Here is a 17,294-nt window from a genome sequence, read left to right on the forward strand (position 1 = left end):
TTTAACAATAAAGAAAATTTCTTGATGAACAACAATTTAGCACCTTGAAGAAAGATAAACTTGAAACGTGAAAGGTGGGGAAGAAACGTGAATGGAGTTGAAAAAAGGTTAATGTGTATTGGTTTATTTTATTTTTCTTTAAATGGTTATTGATATATAATTTGGTCCAATATAGGACTCTTTTCATAACTAAAATTAATTTTAAATACTAAAATCTGAATACATATTATTTTATAAAAATATTGTCATTCTGCCATTTTAAATAAATATTTTAAAGTGTTGTTATTTTGACTAATTATGTGAGGTATTATGACTTAATTGCTAATTTTCCCATTATTGTTCCTAGAATTTGGGAAGATTCTTTAATTTGTCCTAAATAATTTCTTTTCTGGTTTATGAGAGTGTATCACAAATACAATATAATGGCAGTTGACTTAATGATCGTCTCAACCATATATTTTACAGAAAAATAAAAGGAATAAAATGCAAACATTATATTAGTCACAAGTTAAATAAATGTTTAGTCGAAAACGACTGATTATTAATATTAATTTTAAGTTTGTAACAATAGAGTATCAATATTAGTTTTACTTTTGATGTGACAATTCTTTTTAATTAAAAAAAAGTAGGTATATTTTGAAAGTTAGTGGTTCTCACTTCATCTATATGTTTCTTAACACAAAGTTTTCAAAAATAAAATATCGAAAATTAGTGGACCAAAGACAAATCAATGTAATTCATGAGATATTTGAAAATATCTAATTTTAATTATACGTGATAAAAAATTTTAAAAATATTATGATATATTTTTCTTTAAATATATGATCGAACAAAATCAGAGATATCGTATCCCTATTAAAACACATCTTTATTTTCCGACCAAAGCTTCCTTTTCTTAGCAAGCAGTTTTCTACTTCTAATAAACTGTTTTATGACGAGCTTACCTCTTTTCTTAGCTCTAGTAGCTACCATTAGTATTAAAAGAGTAGGTATATCTGAAAGTTAGTATAGCTCATTTTTATCTATTATTGTTTTTAAAGTAATAGCCGACTTTTAAATTTTAAATTGAAGTTTTGTTGTTTTCGGATAAGAAATGAGAATCTTAGTTACACATCTGTCATACTTGACGTTTTGAAGATGAAATATTGAAAATTAATCGAATCAAACTGAAATAGAAGTGAAACTCAAATGATTAAGACATTTAGAAAGCGACTTAATTGATTGAATCTAACCATCGATCCCTTCACATCTATGTAGAAAAATGAAATAAAATAAAACAACTTGTATTATTTTCTTGATTTTATTAGTTATTCCACCATCCTAAAGAACCTTGCATAATATTTTAACATTAAAAATGTAGACGTGGCATATTTAATTAATTAAACGTGTTTAAGTGTGACATATCCACTAATTACTCGAGTTTAAATTTTAAATCTATTTGAAGCTCGTGCATGTCATGTGATCCCACACGCAATGACTCCATACAAACATATATAATAAATAATTAGTCATTTAATTGTATATTAATAAACGGGTTAATAGCATTTTTAGTCCTCTAATAATTGGTAAATTATTATTCTGGTCCTTATAATATTTGACTTTTCATATTTAACTTCTAATTAATTAAAACATGTGTTTTTAATCCTTTTACGCGGGAGAATATTTGGATTACTTTTAAAATCATATTACCGTAAAACATAGAGTAACAATACAAACATAATGTGACATATGTGTGATTAAGTAATGGAACACAACGATCTCTCAGTGTCTTACAGTTTTCTTTGACTCTGCGAAACAACTTTCTTTTTTCAGAGTGAAGTCAGGGCTCTGCTGAGTGTCACTTCACTTGACTTGGCCTATATACCTATCTAAGGTATGCTCAGTGAGAGTCGCCCCAAAGTTTAATGAAGTGTTTAATAAGATGTCAAAAGGATTAAAATCAAAATTCTTCAATAATTTAAGGACCAAATGTGCAATTATCCCAAATAATTAAATATTTCTTAATTAGAGTAACTATCATGATGAGCTGTGCCCTGATGAAATCTATTGGTTATAACCTGTAAGTCCTCATATATAAACATCATGTCAACATTGTCTTACAAAATAGTACTACTCCCTAATTAGTACTACTAATTAGTAATTAAAGTACAAAAAAAGTCTTAAGAGTATTAGCAAAAATGCTAGCCATTTCTTCTCCTATGTTTTCTACTAATTATAATAATTTTGGTTGGCTATTGGAAGATCCAATTAGCCAACAAATTAACATTAATCCCATGGAACCTCTTCATTCATCATCATCATCACAAAAAAACCTTCAACACTCTGATTCAAATAAATTTGATCAGATTACTATCAACGGTGGTGATCATCATCAATCTGATCAGACGGTGAAGAAGCTTAATCATAACGCAAGTGAACGTGATCGTAGAAAGAATATCAACGGCTTATATTCTTCTCTTCGTTCTTTACTTCCTCCTTCTGATCATACGGTATGATTTCTTTTCTTTGATCATATTCATCCCAGAAAATCTGTTTATTTTGAAAAGTATTTTTGTCATACGTGCTTTACAAAAAATTACTTTTAAAAAGTAACATTCTATGTTTGACTTATCAATTTGGAAAATACTTCTGTCAATATTAGAACAATAATTTGTGCTTGACTAGGAAAACGATCTTTCTACTACTCAAAATAAAAAAAAATTTAGCCTAACAAACACTTTAGACTTCTCAAAAATTTGATCAAACAGACGATTAATTTTGGAGTATAATTGCCACAACTTATTATATAGGGATAATACATATATTTGATCTTAAACTTGGCTTCAAATTTTAACTTTGACCTCCAACTTTCATAGTGCACAAACAAGCACTTTAACTATCCAACCTTTTAATAAATAAACACGCGTGTCTTACCTGGCAAAACGCGTGATGTGCACGCATTTTGCGCGAGTGAGAAGTAATTTTTGAGGCACACAACAGTGAAAAAAATGCTGAAATGACAACTCTACCCTTGATTAATTTTTATTTTTTTTTAGTTCTAAAATGGAGGTGTAAAGTGTTTAATTAGTTGGCAGCCATTGAGTGGCTCAATAATACACGTGGCAGCGTGTGCATTTCACGCTCTTGGCTCCAAAAATCGCGTGTTTATTTATTAAAAGGTTGGATAGTTAAAGTGCTTGTTTGTGCACTATGAAAGTTGAAGGTCAAAGTTAAAATTTGAAGCCAAGTTTAAGGTCAAATATATGTATTATCCCTAATTTTTTTTTATTGTCATATGCTTATGAGACTTCATTATTCTTCATGTTTCACAGAAAAAGCTAAGTATTCCATCAACAATATCAAAAATTCTAAAGTACATACCAGAGTTACAAAGTGAAGTGGAAAGATTGGTTCAAAAGAAAGAAGAATTTACATCAACAACTATTTCCAATAAAGAAAATTCAGGTGATTTTAACAAGCAAAAAAGAAGAAGTGGAGGAATTGAAAATTCTTCATTAGTTATTTCAACAAGTAAATTAGGTGAAAAAGAAATAGTGGTTCAAATATCAACTTTGAAGATCAATAAAGGTTCAATTGGTGAGGCTATTTCACAATTAGAAGATGAAGGACTTGTTCTACTAAATGCAACTTCTTTTGAAACTTTTGAAGATAGAGTATTCTATACCTTACATTTTCAGGTATTATCACATATCCTTCAATTTCTGTCTGTCGCTGTATTTGCTTTGTATCTTGTTATTTTATTATCATGTTTTTCTTTCAATCTTGCTTTGAAAACTTCTCTTTTGAGTCGAACGTCTATTAGAAATAATCTTTCTAGACTCCACTTGTAGGATTATGTGTGTTGTTGTATTAAATGTCTTTTTGTGTTCCTTTTAATCGTATGGTATCTGAACTTCACCTACCGCTTAATCAAGAATAATAAGAAAGGACATTTTATCACAAGAACAAAACTGAATTATACTAATAAGAATAAAAAAGAACAATTATTTGTCTTTTTATTAGACAATATTCAAAGCATGATCATATATATATTGATATATTAGTAAATTTTTGTTTGTTTTCTATTTTACTAATTATTATTTTTTCTTCTTTTGATTTGGGTATTTGTTCAACAGGTTGAAGGAAGTATGGTGGTTGAGGTTGACATGTTAAGAGACAAACTCTCATATTATTTTGAGAAGGAAGACAAGTTATAATTACTACAATGAATTTCTAGTTTAATTTATATAAAAATGACATTGTAATTTCAGTTTAATTTTTTCCTTTATTGCTAATATATATGTAAATACCATCTTATTTTTCTTGTCATTGTGAATGTGCCTTCATTTTCAAGAGAGGCAATATCTTGTAATCATAGACATGTTGACTATAGTAATATTCTTTGGATCTTGAGTCATCTGCATTTCCACAAGTTTGGGATTTAGTAGATTTCTATACAAATTTGTTTGATGGGGAATTTATATCAAATTAAAGCTCCTTCTTAGGTAGAGACGAATCCAAAATTTTGAAGTTTATTATTAATTTCTATAACAATTTTAATTTATTATATGACAATAATTGAGTTCGTAGTCAAATATTATATAGGATTTAAGCAAAAGTTGTTGAGTTTTCGTGAACTCACACCTGATAAACTGGCCCGCTCCTGCTAATAGTGAGTTGTTATGGCTGAATCCAAATTAGTCGGGTTTGCTTGAATTTAAAACTTTGAAATTGTAAGAATTTGATCAGCAAAACTGCTAAAACATCTTGTTTCATAAGTCGTAAGTGTTGAAGTATGTTGTCGATCTCATCTAATATTTTTAGTTATTGAACATAAGCACATTTCTCTATAATTATTAATTCACGTATGGATCAGATTAACGTTGTTTCTAACTCAATCGAAAAAAGAAAGCTCCATTTATCAAAACCATATATGTAAGGGATTTAATTATTATCCCATTCTAACCAATGTGGGACGTACACTAATATCTGACACATAAAATTTTATATATTTCATTGTATCACATTGAGCTCTACCAAGTACCAAGTAATTCACAAATAAGAGTTATTTGCACTCCCTTTCTATTTTCTTCTAGCTCTTCTAGTTTGGAATTTTGTAGATTCCAAAACTAGATACCTAAGTTCAAATATTTTTGTTTATGAAATGTAATAGTTCAAATATTCTCATAATCTTTAAAAGAGATGATATTTTTAAATATGTGGTGATCTAAACCACGTCTACTATCTGCTTGGCCCAAGAGATTTTACGAATTGTCCACTTAGATATATTATTATCGAGCCCCGATTATTAGATTCATGTAACATGATAAAAATTTCTCATTTCTTAACCGAAAAAAATATATGGTTATGAAAGAGTGAGGTGAAACAAAACAAACTTGGTGATAGAGTCGTGAAAATGCTTTTTTCGAACAACAAGCAGCTCTAGAGATTTGAGGGCTCTTGCTATAGCCAAATACAAGGTAATTAAGAATCATTTATACCAATACTGATACGTATGTACCATATGATTTTGTAAGCTTGTGTTATAAAGTTATTTACTTTCTTCTCTCATCCAATATGAGATTCGCCTAAGATTTCAAGTACACCTCTTCTTTGATCTTTGAAAACTTATTAATCTAAAAATTTGTCAGTCCTCATCTGTGACCGCTCCATGTCATGAGGCACCACATTTAATTTAATTAATTAAACGTGCTTACAGGCACGTGACATGGCAACTAACTACTCAAGTTTATGACTAAAAACATACTCAATGCTCGTGCATGACATGGTATCCACACGCAATGCACATTACAAACTTATATATTTTTAATGCAAATAAACATTGTCCATAGAATTACACAAGTATACTATATTATATACAATTATTATTTTAACAAATAAAAAAGACTAAACATTAATTTATTTCACTTGTTATGATATAATGTATGTCCTTATCAAAACAATATAGTATAGATTAATTCTCATTATAAATGTCATATGACAACATTGTCTTAATCACAAATTAGTAGTAAACCAGAAAAATTAAGTGTTAATTAGCAAAAATGTTAGCCATTTCTTCTTCTTCTTCTCCTTTATTTTCTACTACTACTAATAATTTTGGTTGGCTTTTGGAAGATCTTATAAGCCATGAATTAACAAATAGTGGAGACACTTCAAATTCATCTCAAAAAAGCCTTCAACATTGTGATTCAAACAAATTTGATCAAATTATTATCAACGGTGGTGATCATCACCAACCTGATCAGACGGTGAAGAAGCTTAATCATAACGCAAGTGAACGTGATCGTAGAAAGAAAATCAACGGCTTATATTCTTCTCTTCGTTCTTTGCTTCCTCCTTCTGATCATACGGTATGATTTTTAAAGCTTAAGGATATTTTTGGGAAAAATTGTGCGATTTTGGTTCAAAATGAATTTTAAAAAGTGTCTTTTATGTTGTTTTAGCATCGAATAACGATTAGTATCAGAGCTAGTGATTTGATAAGACGAATAAGAAATTGGTAGAGTGATGACTTGAGGCTTGACTTAATATCTTTACCCGTCTACGAGTTAATTTACTATCTTTACCTATAGCTTGAAAAAGCATACACACAAAAAGAAGCATATGTTTGGCTTAGATGGCCATAAATTAAATTCTCCGAATGATGATGGTGTCACATAGTAAATTTCAAATTATCCCATGAATCTAGGTGAAGGGCATGTGGAACTTATATGGTTCAAGGGGGTGTATCCGAATAAAGTCATATATACATAGCTAGAAAAAAGAAGAAGTTATATGATACTTTTAATGATGTGAGACCTTTTTGATAAAACTGTGCGAACATGACCTCAAATGTACAATATCATAAAAGAGTATCTTTAGGTTGTTTTAGCTTTTGACAATATGGGATTTACACTTAGTTTTGAAGTATTTTTTTTTTCATAATTATGCTCACTAATATTACTTCATCATTTTTTATGTTTCACAGAAAAAGCTAAGCATTCCATCAACAGTATCAAGAATTCTAAAGTACATACCAGAGTTACAAAGTGAAGTGGAAAGATTGGTTCAAAAGAAAGAAAAATTTACATCAACTACTATTTTCAATAGACAAAATTTAGGTGATTTTACCAAACAAAAAAGAATAAAAGGAGGAATTGAGAATTCTTCATTTGTTATTTCAACAAGTGAATTAGGTGATAAAGAAATTGTGATTCAAATATCAACTTTGAAGATCAATAAAGGTTCAATTAGTGAGGCTATTTCACAATTAGAAGATGAAGGACTTGTTCTACTAAATGCAACTTCTTTTGAAACTTTTGAAGATAGAGTATTCTACACCTTGCATTTTCAGGTATTATTAAATATCCTTTTAATTTTATTTCTATTGCTTTAATCCCCACCTTGTTGCTCGGATCCTGCAAAAATGTTGTCGGATGTGTTTCATATCCTCAAAAAATGAGTTGGGATGATGTTTTTGGAGGATTCGAGGAATGTAATCTTTAGGTATGTTTGATTTAGAGAGATGTATCGGGAACAACCTCTCTATCTCTATGAAATAGGGGTAAAGTCTGCGTATACTCAATTATCTCCAGACTCCACTTGTGATATTACACTGTATGTTATTTTTGTTTTTGTTAATATATAGTGTTTTTCCTTATATGTTTTTTATTATTTTGGTCAACAGGTTGAAGAAAGTATGGTAGTTGAGGTTGACATGTTAAGAGACAAGCTATCATCATATTTTTAGATTGAAGAAAACTTATTATGACAATGAATTTCTAGTTTTATGTTTATTGAAAAACATTGTAGTCACACTTTTCCTTTCTTTTTTTTTCCATCTTTTTCCTCTTGGACAATACTCAAGAGCAATACAAAAATGTAATTATTTACCATGTTATTGTTATCACCATTTCCACAAATCTCAACTGGTTTTGTAGTCCTTTACAAATTCGTTTTTAGTTTTATGTCTGAAAGCATGAAAATAAGCCTCAATTGGTGAATTAAGAACATATTATATAACATGCAGTTATTTATGTATTATATGTAAGTAACTCATGCAACAACATGAATAGTGATAAGATAAAAGAAAGGCTTGCTAGAGCTCAAAGAGAGTGAGTGCACCTTCATTGCTGCATGGCCTTTATATACATTAATTAAAGAGAGGAAATATTGAAAATACTTGTAAACTTATTAGTTTCATTTTTGAATTACTGACAGAGTGACAATCTTAAATCACCCCTCTACTTGACTAACTGAGCTTAAATACAACCCTTGATCTTGCCACATGGGTAAAATACACTCCTAAATTCTCATTAAATTTAAGTGTGTTTTCAACACCTTTCTCGATTTTTTATTAAGAGGTTCATGCTCCTACAAAAGTTTGAAACCACTTCCTATGTCATATGGCAGATATCGGTAGTGTATCTAAACTTAGTTAGTCAAGTAGAAAGATATTTTTAAGGCTCTCAATAGTTTGAGGACACAATTAATAATTTACTCCAATTTCAGGGTGTTTTGAGTACTTCAGTCTAACAAATTATTGTACGTACAATAGCACTACCTGAAACTAATTTTTGGCTCTCTGTTCATCATATTCACGTTTTCTTTTTCTGCAAGACTCCATTAATTACATTCTCCACATTCATGAAGAAACTTCATATCCCTCTATCAGATAATACAGAAAATTGGAAAAACTTTCAAAAAGATAAACGCTACCAAATAATGTTAGCAAATAGAACTGATCAATATTTCAACAAGGAGCATTATGAAGCTGAACAGATCATCAAATATGGATATACGCGAATATTAGTACGTTTCATCTTCTTTTTTCTTCATGATTCAACTAACATTCTTGTTCCCTTTCTTGAACTTTTTTTTTTTTATGACAGTTTGAGAAGTTACCAGAGATTGTGAGAGATTTTACTGTCGGTTTAGCTTTGATTGAGCAGTTACCAAATATCGCGCCATTTTTGTTGGAGTCAGCTGCCTACAGGATCATGCTTTTACTAGTTAACAGTAAGATACATCTCAGACTAGAATAAATGTTTTATCTTATAATTATACGCTTTATCATAGTCGAGGTGACATTTTAGTTTTTTTTTTTGGCACATTATGCAGAGGATGATGATCATTACAATCTTGACATGGATAGTTTTTTCAATAATGGAATTGTAGACAATCTAATTGAATGTTGTCGATCAAGAAATTGGCGTAGTCTTCGTGTGAGTGTAGTAACTTAAATTATAGTAGTTTGATACATAGCAAGTAATTTGTTATGTTACTGATTTTGCTCTTATTTTTCTTAAGAGTCAAGCTGCTGAGACATTACGTGAATTGGTTAGATGTGGTACGATACAGAATCAGGAATTGCTTAGACGTGGTGTCGTTACTATTTTTATGCAAATGCTTAATGATGAGGAAGCTATAGACCTTGATGATGAGGACTGGTTGGATGACTTATTAACTGTTGAGGTACAATCCAAATTTGGCATCCCTTGGAAGATATTGGAAATTTGTGATGATCCTAGGATCTAGTGGTAGCGTATTGTAGGTGTAAAAATCTCGATAAGTTAGCAATTTTTTGGCTAAGGAAGATCCCATTTACAGGTTGGAAATGCCAGATACTGAGTTGTTTTGAGAGTCCACAGAGTTTATATATATCTGATATGATTAACCATCAGAAGGTGGAACTTCTTTTTAGCTTTTAATGTTCTGCGTTTCCTGATTGATGTATTCAGCCGTATTCTGTTTGTAAGATTTACATGGAAACACCCTTCTATGTCCAATTAGGAGGTGTTTTCATGTGTGTGATTGACCATTTCTCCGCTTCTTTGCCACCGGATGAGTATATCTGCAGTACATGTTCTATATGAAGGAACTACAATGATTGTATGTTTTCAGATCTCCTAACTTATTTTTTGATTTTATTTACTAAAGGCTGTGAAGACTTTGGCTTTGTTGTCAACTAAAGTAGATGTCAGGGGTGATTTGGTTACTGCATTTGTTGAGCAAAATCTGTGTAGAAGGCTGATGTTGCTTTTCAGGTTAGTTCTTCTCGATCACATACTTGTCGTCTACTGTTCTGTTATGTTTTTGCCTACGCGATCTGATAAAATGAGTTGATTATAGGAATACTAGACACACCATAGTTGAAAATGTGTTGACATTTGTGGAGAACTTTCTTACTAGAGGAACTGAAGATCAAATACAGGTAGTCCAAAGAATTTGTTGTCTCTTTTTCCATCATTTATTGTTTTACTAAGTGTTCATCTTATGTTATGTGTTTTAGGTTCTCCTTGACAACCAAGTTTTGCATCATCTCAGACTTGTAATTGTCGAGCCTGTGGTGTCCGATTTATACCTCCTTGGTGGACAATATAAGGCAGTAGAGATTTTGGGTAATTTTGCCCGTCGTTCAATAAGGTTGAGGGACCTTGTTATTGACAGTGGTGAAGATCTCATCTCATTATTTCGAGTTCTTCATTCCCTAGCAGATGATGCCCTCGTTGCATTTAACGCTTCACCAGCAATCAGTGCTGCCAGGACAATAGGATACTTGTGTTTTGGTAGTCCACCTCCACCATTTGATAAGGTTGAGCTTGTTTTCTGTTCATTAAGATCTATATATCACAGACACCTCACTTATTTCTTTGATGCTGATACGCGCTACATTGTTGTTATTTCAGTTGAGACCATCATTACCAATCCTCCGGTTTCTCATAAATCAACTGGAGCCTCATATAGGAGAAAGAGCACGTCCTGTTATTAAGCATGCGTGCTTGATTATTGCATGTCTGGCACGCGGTGGATTTGATCCTATAAATGCATTGATTGATGACAATATGTGCCCAAGCGTGGTGATGCTTTTGGTGTAAGTTGTTTTAGCTAGTTCTGATAAAATGTTTAGCTAGTATAATAGAGAATCTAATAAACTTGAGGTTATGCCAGACATCCTGACAGTGAGGTAGTTGCAAGTGTGCTGAAGGTTGTGGAGAACTTCCTTAAGAATGGAACTGAGAATCAAATTCAGGTAATCTTGTATTGTCGATTTTTACTTATTTCGTAGGTATTAATTATGTCATTTTTGTGAATGAAAGTCTACTTAATTTTTCTAGGTTCTACATGACAACCAAGTTCTTCAACATGTTTTAGAAATTTTAATCAATCATGACAACCTACCTCCTTTACATCTGAGGAGCGTTTGTCGTGCCATCGCAAATATAGTGAATTACAGGAGCAGTCAAATCCAGGTTCATTCCCAGACATGTGCTATCTTTTTGTAGATGAGACATTCTATATGAATATTATTAACTAAAGCCTTATTCTATGAAGCAGAGAATGGTTGATGCAGGTATCTTCCCTTCGATTATTCAAGTTTCGATTAACCAAGAGGTTGGTGATACCAAATATGAGGCTGTATACGCCATCTCAAGTGCTGTCACGAGAGGATCTCACGAGCAGATTAGGTACAATCTTCTTTTTTGGAAAGTCTTTCAGTTTCTTCAATGTTGTGATCATGACTTCTAGTGAAAATTAGAAGCTTGATTGAAATGTTCATGTTGAATTTTTTTCACTTTTGTATGATCATTAGTATTAATTCTACGATGTGGTTTGTGCTGCAATTGAACCATGCTCAGATACTTGGTAGATCATGGTTCAATTGCAGCACTTTGTCAAGGCCTTCTATGTGAAGGTTACATTAGAAGAACCTCTTGTTTCCAGGGTCTCCGCAGTATTCTGAGGGTTGGAGAAGCTCATAAGGTAGATGGTGTGAATGTCTACACACAGATGATCACCGAGAATGGAGGGCTTGCAAGGATCAAGAGTCAGAGGGATGACCGTGATGTCGGAGAGATAGCAAGAAGATTGTTGAGCTCATACTGGCCAGGGGAAGTATGATTTTGCTTTTTGTTCAGACCTCTAGTGTTGTGTAGTTAAAAACTTGTGAGTTTTGTAGTTTTTGCCTTCTAGTCTGCTAGTGTTGTGTACTCTGGTTGTTTTACAAAGTACAAATTGTTTTGAATCTGTAAATGTGGGGTGGCCATCATCATAATCAACAAAGAGACTACCAGCCGCCATCATCACGTCAGTCACTACAACACTAACCACCTCCACCATCATAACTATCACTATTACCATTTCTAACCACCGACACCAACTATCACCATATGCTTCTACAAATCATCTCCACTATCACTAACGGACCTCAATTATTACTCCTACATTTTTAAAAGTTATATTTTAAAAAAATATTTAATTAATAATTTATTTTAAATAATATATTTACAAATAAATAAATTATATACATTCAAATATGAAAAAAAAAAAAAACAAAGAGACTTAATATACTAGGTAGGCGAATAATACTTTAACATAAAAATAAATATTTAATGTCATGAATTTGCCATTTTAGTATGATCAAGGTTAATATAATTGACCTAAATAAATATTTTGTGTAGGTCTCCTAAAAGCAATTGGACGCCTAGTCCGAATAGGTTACTTTTACTTTTTTGGTGTATCTGCGACCCATACCTCAAGAACGCGGGGTGGATGCGGATCTAGAGGATAGCAAGAATTCACTCGAATTCGTTTTCCAAAAAAAAATTACACAATATATATAAAATATAGTTTTTTAATGTGTGTATATATATATACCTCTTGAACAATAAGAGATTTGCTCAGTGGTCGAGGAGTTCAAAATTCACTTACAAGTTCAAAAGTAGTAGGGTCCCTGTAGAAATTGATGGAGAGGAACAAAGACCAGAATACGCAAGCCTATGTTCAGGTTCCTTTTTTAAAGAAAAAAATATTTGTGCAGTGCTTTGTTAATTTTCTCTTTTCTCTTCAGCATGTTTACTTGCTCTAACTTGTTTGGTGGGATTCCAACAAGTTATGTATATACATAGTATAGTTTTTCGACGAAAGGGGTTCAAGTTTTAACCTTTTTCATCTTAGTGATCCTTAAATATAGGAGGGTTGTCACCCATTGTAATGTATTGTATGATTTTGATTGTTACTTAAAATCTATTGTCTCGTATAGTTTAAATTCATCCTTGGCTAACAACAGAAAGTCCCATTATATGTAACAACCAATTTGGTGTGATCGCGTAGTTACCTGAGGTTACATGTAGTTTTATTTTCTATTGTAGTAGTAATTGCTACTATCGTGTTTATTACAGATTTTGGGGACAGGAATGGATACACAAGAAACATCCCCATCTGTTCTGCTCTGCTTCGACCACGAAAGGTTCATATTTAATGCTGGAGAGGTAACTCCTGAGTGATAATAATATCTATTTATCTGCTTGCAAGAGTTTCTAGTTTAGTTACTTAGTTCTAACAACACTTGTAAGGTGTTAATCCTTAAAGCATTGTTCATGATGCAGGGATTACAACGCTTTTGCACGGAGTATAAGATTAAATTATCTCAGGTATGTATGCCTCAAATGTGTGATTTCAGTTTCAAACTAGTACAAAAGTTATTGATCACTGCTAAACAATTACAGATGGACCATATATGTCTTACTCGTGTCTGCTCCGAGACAACAGGTGGACTTCCAGGTTTGCATCACTTTCTTAGAGAACTAAATTGATTTTCTATGTGGTATAACGTATTACGATCCCAATAATAAAATCTCTCATGAAATCATTTTCGTTCATGATCCCTAATTCACTTTGTCTCAGGCTTGTTATTGACTTTGGCTGCCATGAAAAACGGAAGTTCTGAGAGTGATGATCATGTGAGTAACTCCCCTATTTCTCATTAAAATGAATAGAGACAGCGGTGTTACTACTTGCTAAAAAAGCCTCTCGATTTGTCTTTTAAGGTCCGTATATGGGGTCCTCCAAATCTAGATTTATTGGTTAATGCAATGAAGACTTATGTACCTCATGCTGTCATGACGAAGAAAAATATCATTCCACAAAGTGGATCTGCATTAGCTCCCCCTTTACATGCAGAGGAGCTGCGAGATGTTGACAAGTTCAAGGCAGTTAGTATATCAGCGTTTCTCCTATCACCGACTCAATTTAGTTCGAATGATACCTCCATTGTATATATTTGTAAATTACATGACATCAGGGGGAAAGTTGACGTTGTAAAGGCTAAAGCTTGTGGGCTCGAAGATAAGAGAAAGCTTGGACAGTTGCAGAAAGGGATCAGTGTGAAGTCAGATCTTCTGGATATAGAGGTCAGTTCTAATAAACTCGATCGTTAGGACTATAGTATAGACATTGTTTCTGCAGTATTCTTTGAAATCAGACGACTTTCATTTTTGCCTCGTTCAGGTCCATCCAGATGATGTTATAGGTCCACCTATTCCTGGTCCGATTGTACTAATTGTCGACTGTCCAACAGAACCTCATGCACAAGAGTTATTCTCTGCACAAGCTCTTGATGTGTACTATTCAAATTCCGAAAGCAACTCCACCAACGTTGTGAACTGCATCATTCATTTGAGCCCTGCTACTGTTGTCAATAGTCCAGTTTATGAGAAATGGATGAGGAAATTTGATTCCTCACAACATATTATGGCAAGAGCTACAAGGTCTGTAACTCCTCTTAATGCTTATTTTATATTTTTCGATAATCAACACTGGTTCATAGTCGTTCTATCGCAGGAAGCATGAAACAACTCCAATTCTAGCATCTAGTGCTAGAATAGCTACAAGACTGCATTATTTGTGTCCTCAGCTTTTTCCAGATCCTAGTTTTCCTTCTGTTCAAAATGATGATGACAACGTTGCAGCTCCAAATATCAAAGTACCGGTGGAGGTTTGTTTTGAGCTCTAGAAATTGATAGTCACACATCTTTAAAAGTCACGGAAAGCTTGTGATATGATAGTCTACTTGTCTTTGCAGGGTTCAGTTTGTGGCATATCTGCTGAAAGTCTCTTGAAGGTATTGTTGACTCCAATTTTCCTGATTATGTTGCTCGGACTCTTTAAAAATGTCCCCCGGTGCATGTTGGATACTTCAAAACTAGTGCATTTTGGAGGATCCAACATGGGTGCAGCAACATTTTTGATGAGTCCGAGCAACATAGGTGGAAACTATATTTATAGTTGAAAAGGAGCAAGCATATAACCTTAGGCTTCTTACAACGACTCTATGATACCTAACAGTGAATCAGCATCTTCCAACAACGTTCATTTTTTATTTTTCATTTGCATGGAATGAACTTTTCTTGTCTAACCTGTTGAACAGTTCGCCTTACGTCCTCCTAGAAAACTGGGGTTGGACAGATCATGTGTTCAAAATACGATGACCTCCTCCGTTTTCATTAAAGAGTTACTTTCAGAGATTCCTGAGATTGCTGATGCAGCTAAGAGCATAAGCAAATTTTGGCATAAACCTAAAGAAGATGAGGTAGAATTATCCGACAGGCAGGACAATAATGATGTCGTGACTGAAGAACCTTCGAAATTCTCTGTCCCTAAGTGTCTCGAGAATGTACAGAGAGATGATCTAGAGATTGTTTTTCTTGGCACCGGTTCTTCCTTACCTTCAAAATATCGAAATGTCAGTTCTATCTATGTTAATCTTTTCTCTAAAGGAGGTTTACTCCTTGACTGTGGAGAAGGAACTTTGGCACAACTCAAGAGGAGGCAAGTACTTTGAACTCTTTCGATTCATGTTATGTCGTTCATAATCATTTTTGTCATTTTTTTTATGTCGTGTCCCACTCCCCGGGACTTATTTCAACTCTGTGAATAACAGATATGGCATTAGTGTTGCAGACAGTGTAGTTAGAAATCTTAAATGCATTTGGATTTCCCATATCCATGCTGATCACCACGCTGGTTTGGCTCGTATACTTGCTTTAAGACGTGATTTGTTGAAGGGAGTAGAGCATGAATCCATACTGGTTATTGGGCCAGAGAAGGTTGGAGAGTTTCTTAAGGAGTATATAAAATTAGAAGATCTAGACATGTTGTTCCTCGACTGTTGGAGCACTACGCGGTCTAAGTGGGATAATATGGAGGCTGAAGACAGTTCTCTGCAGCCCTATTCGAAAAAATTGAAGCCAAGCACTCCACTGGATGACATAACATTGCTAAAGCGTTTAAGGAAAGTTCTCGGTGAAGCAGGGCTAGTGAGATTCATCAGCTTCCCTGTTGTACACTGTGATGACGCATTTGGTGTTATCTTGGAATCAGCAGACAGAATGAATCGCGGGGAAGTAGTACCAGGTTGGAAGGTTGTGTACTCTGGTGACACGAGGCCATGCTCAGAAGTTATAAACGCGTCTCTTGGAGCAACAATTCTTATACATGAGGTCAGTGCATGAACTTCCCCTCGTGTCAAAATGTTTGTCTGGTTTTGACTTGGCACGGAGTTTAAGAAAATGAAAAAGACTTTTGAATCCTGTAACTTATCCTTGGTTATGCAAAGTACACGAATTGTAACGTGTAGAGAAAAGGAAATCTTTTTTTACGATTAACATGTTAGTACATTATCCCCTGCAGGCTACGTTCGAGGATGGCCTTGTAGAGGAGGCTATAGCAAGAAATCACAGCACAATCAAGGAAGCTCTAGAAGTGGGAGATTCTGCTGGTGCATACCGCGTAATATTAACTCACTTCAGCCAAAGATACCCGAAAGTACCTGCACTTGATGAAGTGAGCATGCAAAGAACTTGTATTGCTTTTGATCTAATGAGTGTAAACCTAGCAGATTTGCCAGTGCTCCCTAAGGTTCTTCCCTACCTCAAATTGCTTTTCAGAAACAACGGTTAATTTAAATTTTAAAGTATAGTCAGACCGTTCTATAACAGTCATCCACTATAACAGTCTAGTTTTCTTTGGACCCGACTTTTATATATGTTATATTATACCTCTCTCGAATTCTTAAGCCGCATTTACATTTGTTGTTGATGAAAAAAGATGCAAAAGAAGAAAAGAAAAGTGTGAATACATCACTCTATTTTTGTAAAAATAAAGCTAGAAACTCATTTGTGGTAATTTCTGTTTTAAAATGGCTAGACTTGTGATTTGGGCTTAGTTCTGAGGCTTATGCCCGAAGTACTCGATTGTACTTGTACGCATTAAAGATTGATAAGTTCAATGCTCAAGGCTCAATTAAGAGTTCTAATCAAAATCGTGTCAAATTTCCTAATTAGCATTGTATTGACCCTAAGAAAGAACGATAGAAGTTTTTTTCACCATTAATACTCTGAATAAAATATTACTCCCAAACATCTATTATTGTTAAGTTTGAAACTTTCAAATTTCAAAATGTTATTTTCAGTATGTTTCAAAAAGTTCGCATGTGTGGTAGAAAATAATCCATGATATTATCACATACTAACAAA

General features: G+C 33.1%; 2 protein-coding genes across 2 annotated transcripts; both read left to right on the forward strand.

The window, feature by feature from the left end:
- The first annotated feature begins 2,169 nt into the window (after positions 1-2,169).
- LOC102584847 (transcription factor ORG2-like) lies at positions 2,170-4,196 on the forward strand. The gene is made up of 3 exons (XM_006351332.2): positions 2,170-2,489; positions 3,312-3,677; positions 4,116-4,196. Exons 1-3 carry the CDS (start codon positions 2,178-2,180, stop codon positions 4,194-4,196), a joined length of 759 nt encoding a protein of 252 aa, XP_006351394.1. The 5' UTR covers positions 2,170-2,177.
- Positions 4,197-11,634: 7,438 nt separating this feature from the next.
- On the forward strand, positions 11,635-16,738 carry LOC102585497 (zinc phosphodiesterase ELAC protein 2-like). The gene is made up of 12 exons (XM_015310399.1): positions 11,635-11,874; positions 13,161-13,250; positions 13,368-13,412; positions 13,488-13,542; positions 13,666-13,721; positions 13,809-14,171; positions 14,269-14,528; positions 14,602-14,743; positions 14,843-14,881; positions 15,188-15,588; positions 15,701-16,259; positions 16,450-16,738. Exons 1-12 carry the CDS (start codon positions 11,770-11,772, stop codon positions 16,717-16,719), a joined length of 2,385 nt encoding a protein of 794 aa, XP_015165885.1. The 5' UTR covers positions 11,635-11,769; the 3' UTR covers positions 16,720-16,738.
- The last annotated feature ends 556 nt before the right edge of the window (positions 16,739-17,294 follow it).

Source organism: Solanum tuberosum, unplaced genomic scaffold (assembly GCF_000226075.1).
Source record: "Solanum tuberosum cultivar DM 1-3 516 R44 unplaced genomic scaffold, SolTub_3.0 scf00129, whole genome shotgun sequence".
NCBI classification, from domain to species: domain Eukaryota; kingdom Viridiplantae; phylum Streptophyta; class Magnoliopsida; order Solanales; family Solanaceae; genus Solanum; species Solanum tuberosum.

Coding starts and splice junctions, on each gene's coding strand:
- LOC102584847 (XM_006351332.2), top strand. CDS start 2,178: ATGCTAGCCATTTCTTCTCCTATGTTTTCTACTAATTATAATAATTTT. Junction 2,490..3,311: donor TTCCTCCTTCTGATCATACG/GTATGATTTCTT, acceptor CATGTTTCACAG/AAAAAGCTAAGTATTCCATC. Junction 3,678..4,115: donor TCTATACCTTACATTTTCAG/GTATTATCACAT, acceptor TTTGTTCAACAG/GTTGAAGGAAGTATGGTGGT.
- LOC102585497 (XM_015310399.1), top strand. CDS start 11,770: ATGATCACCGAGAATGGAGGGCTTGCAAGGATCAAGAGTCAGAGGGAT. Junction 11,875..13,160: donor GCTCATACTGGCCAGGGGAA/GTATGATTTTGC, acceptor TGTTTATTACAG/ATTTTGGGGACAGGAATGGA. Junction 14,529..14,601: donor ATTATGGCAAGAGCTACAAG/GTCTGTAACTCC, acceptor GTTCTATCGCAG/GAAGCATGAAACAACTCCAA.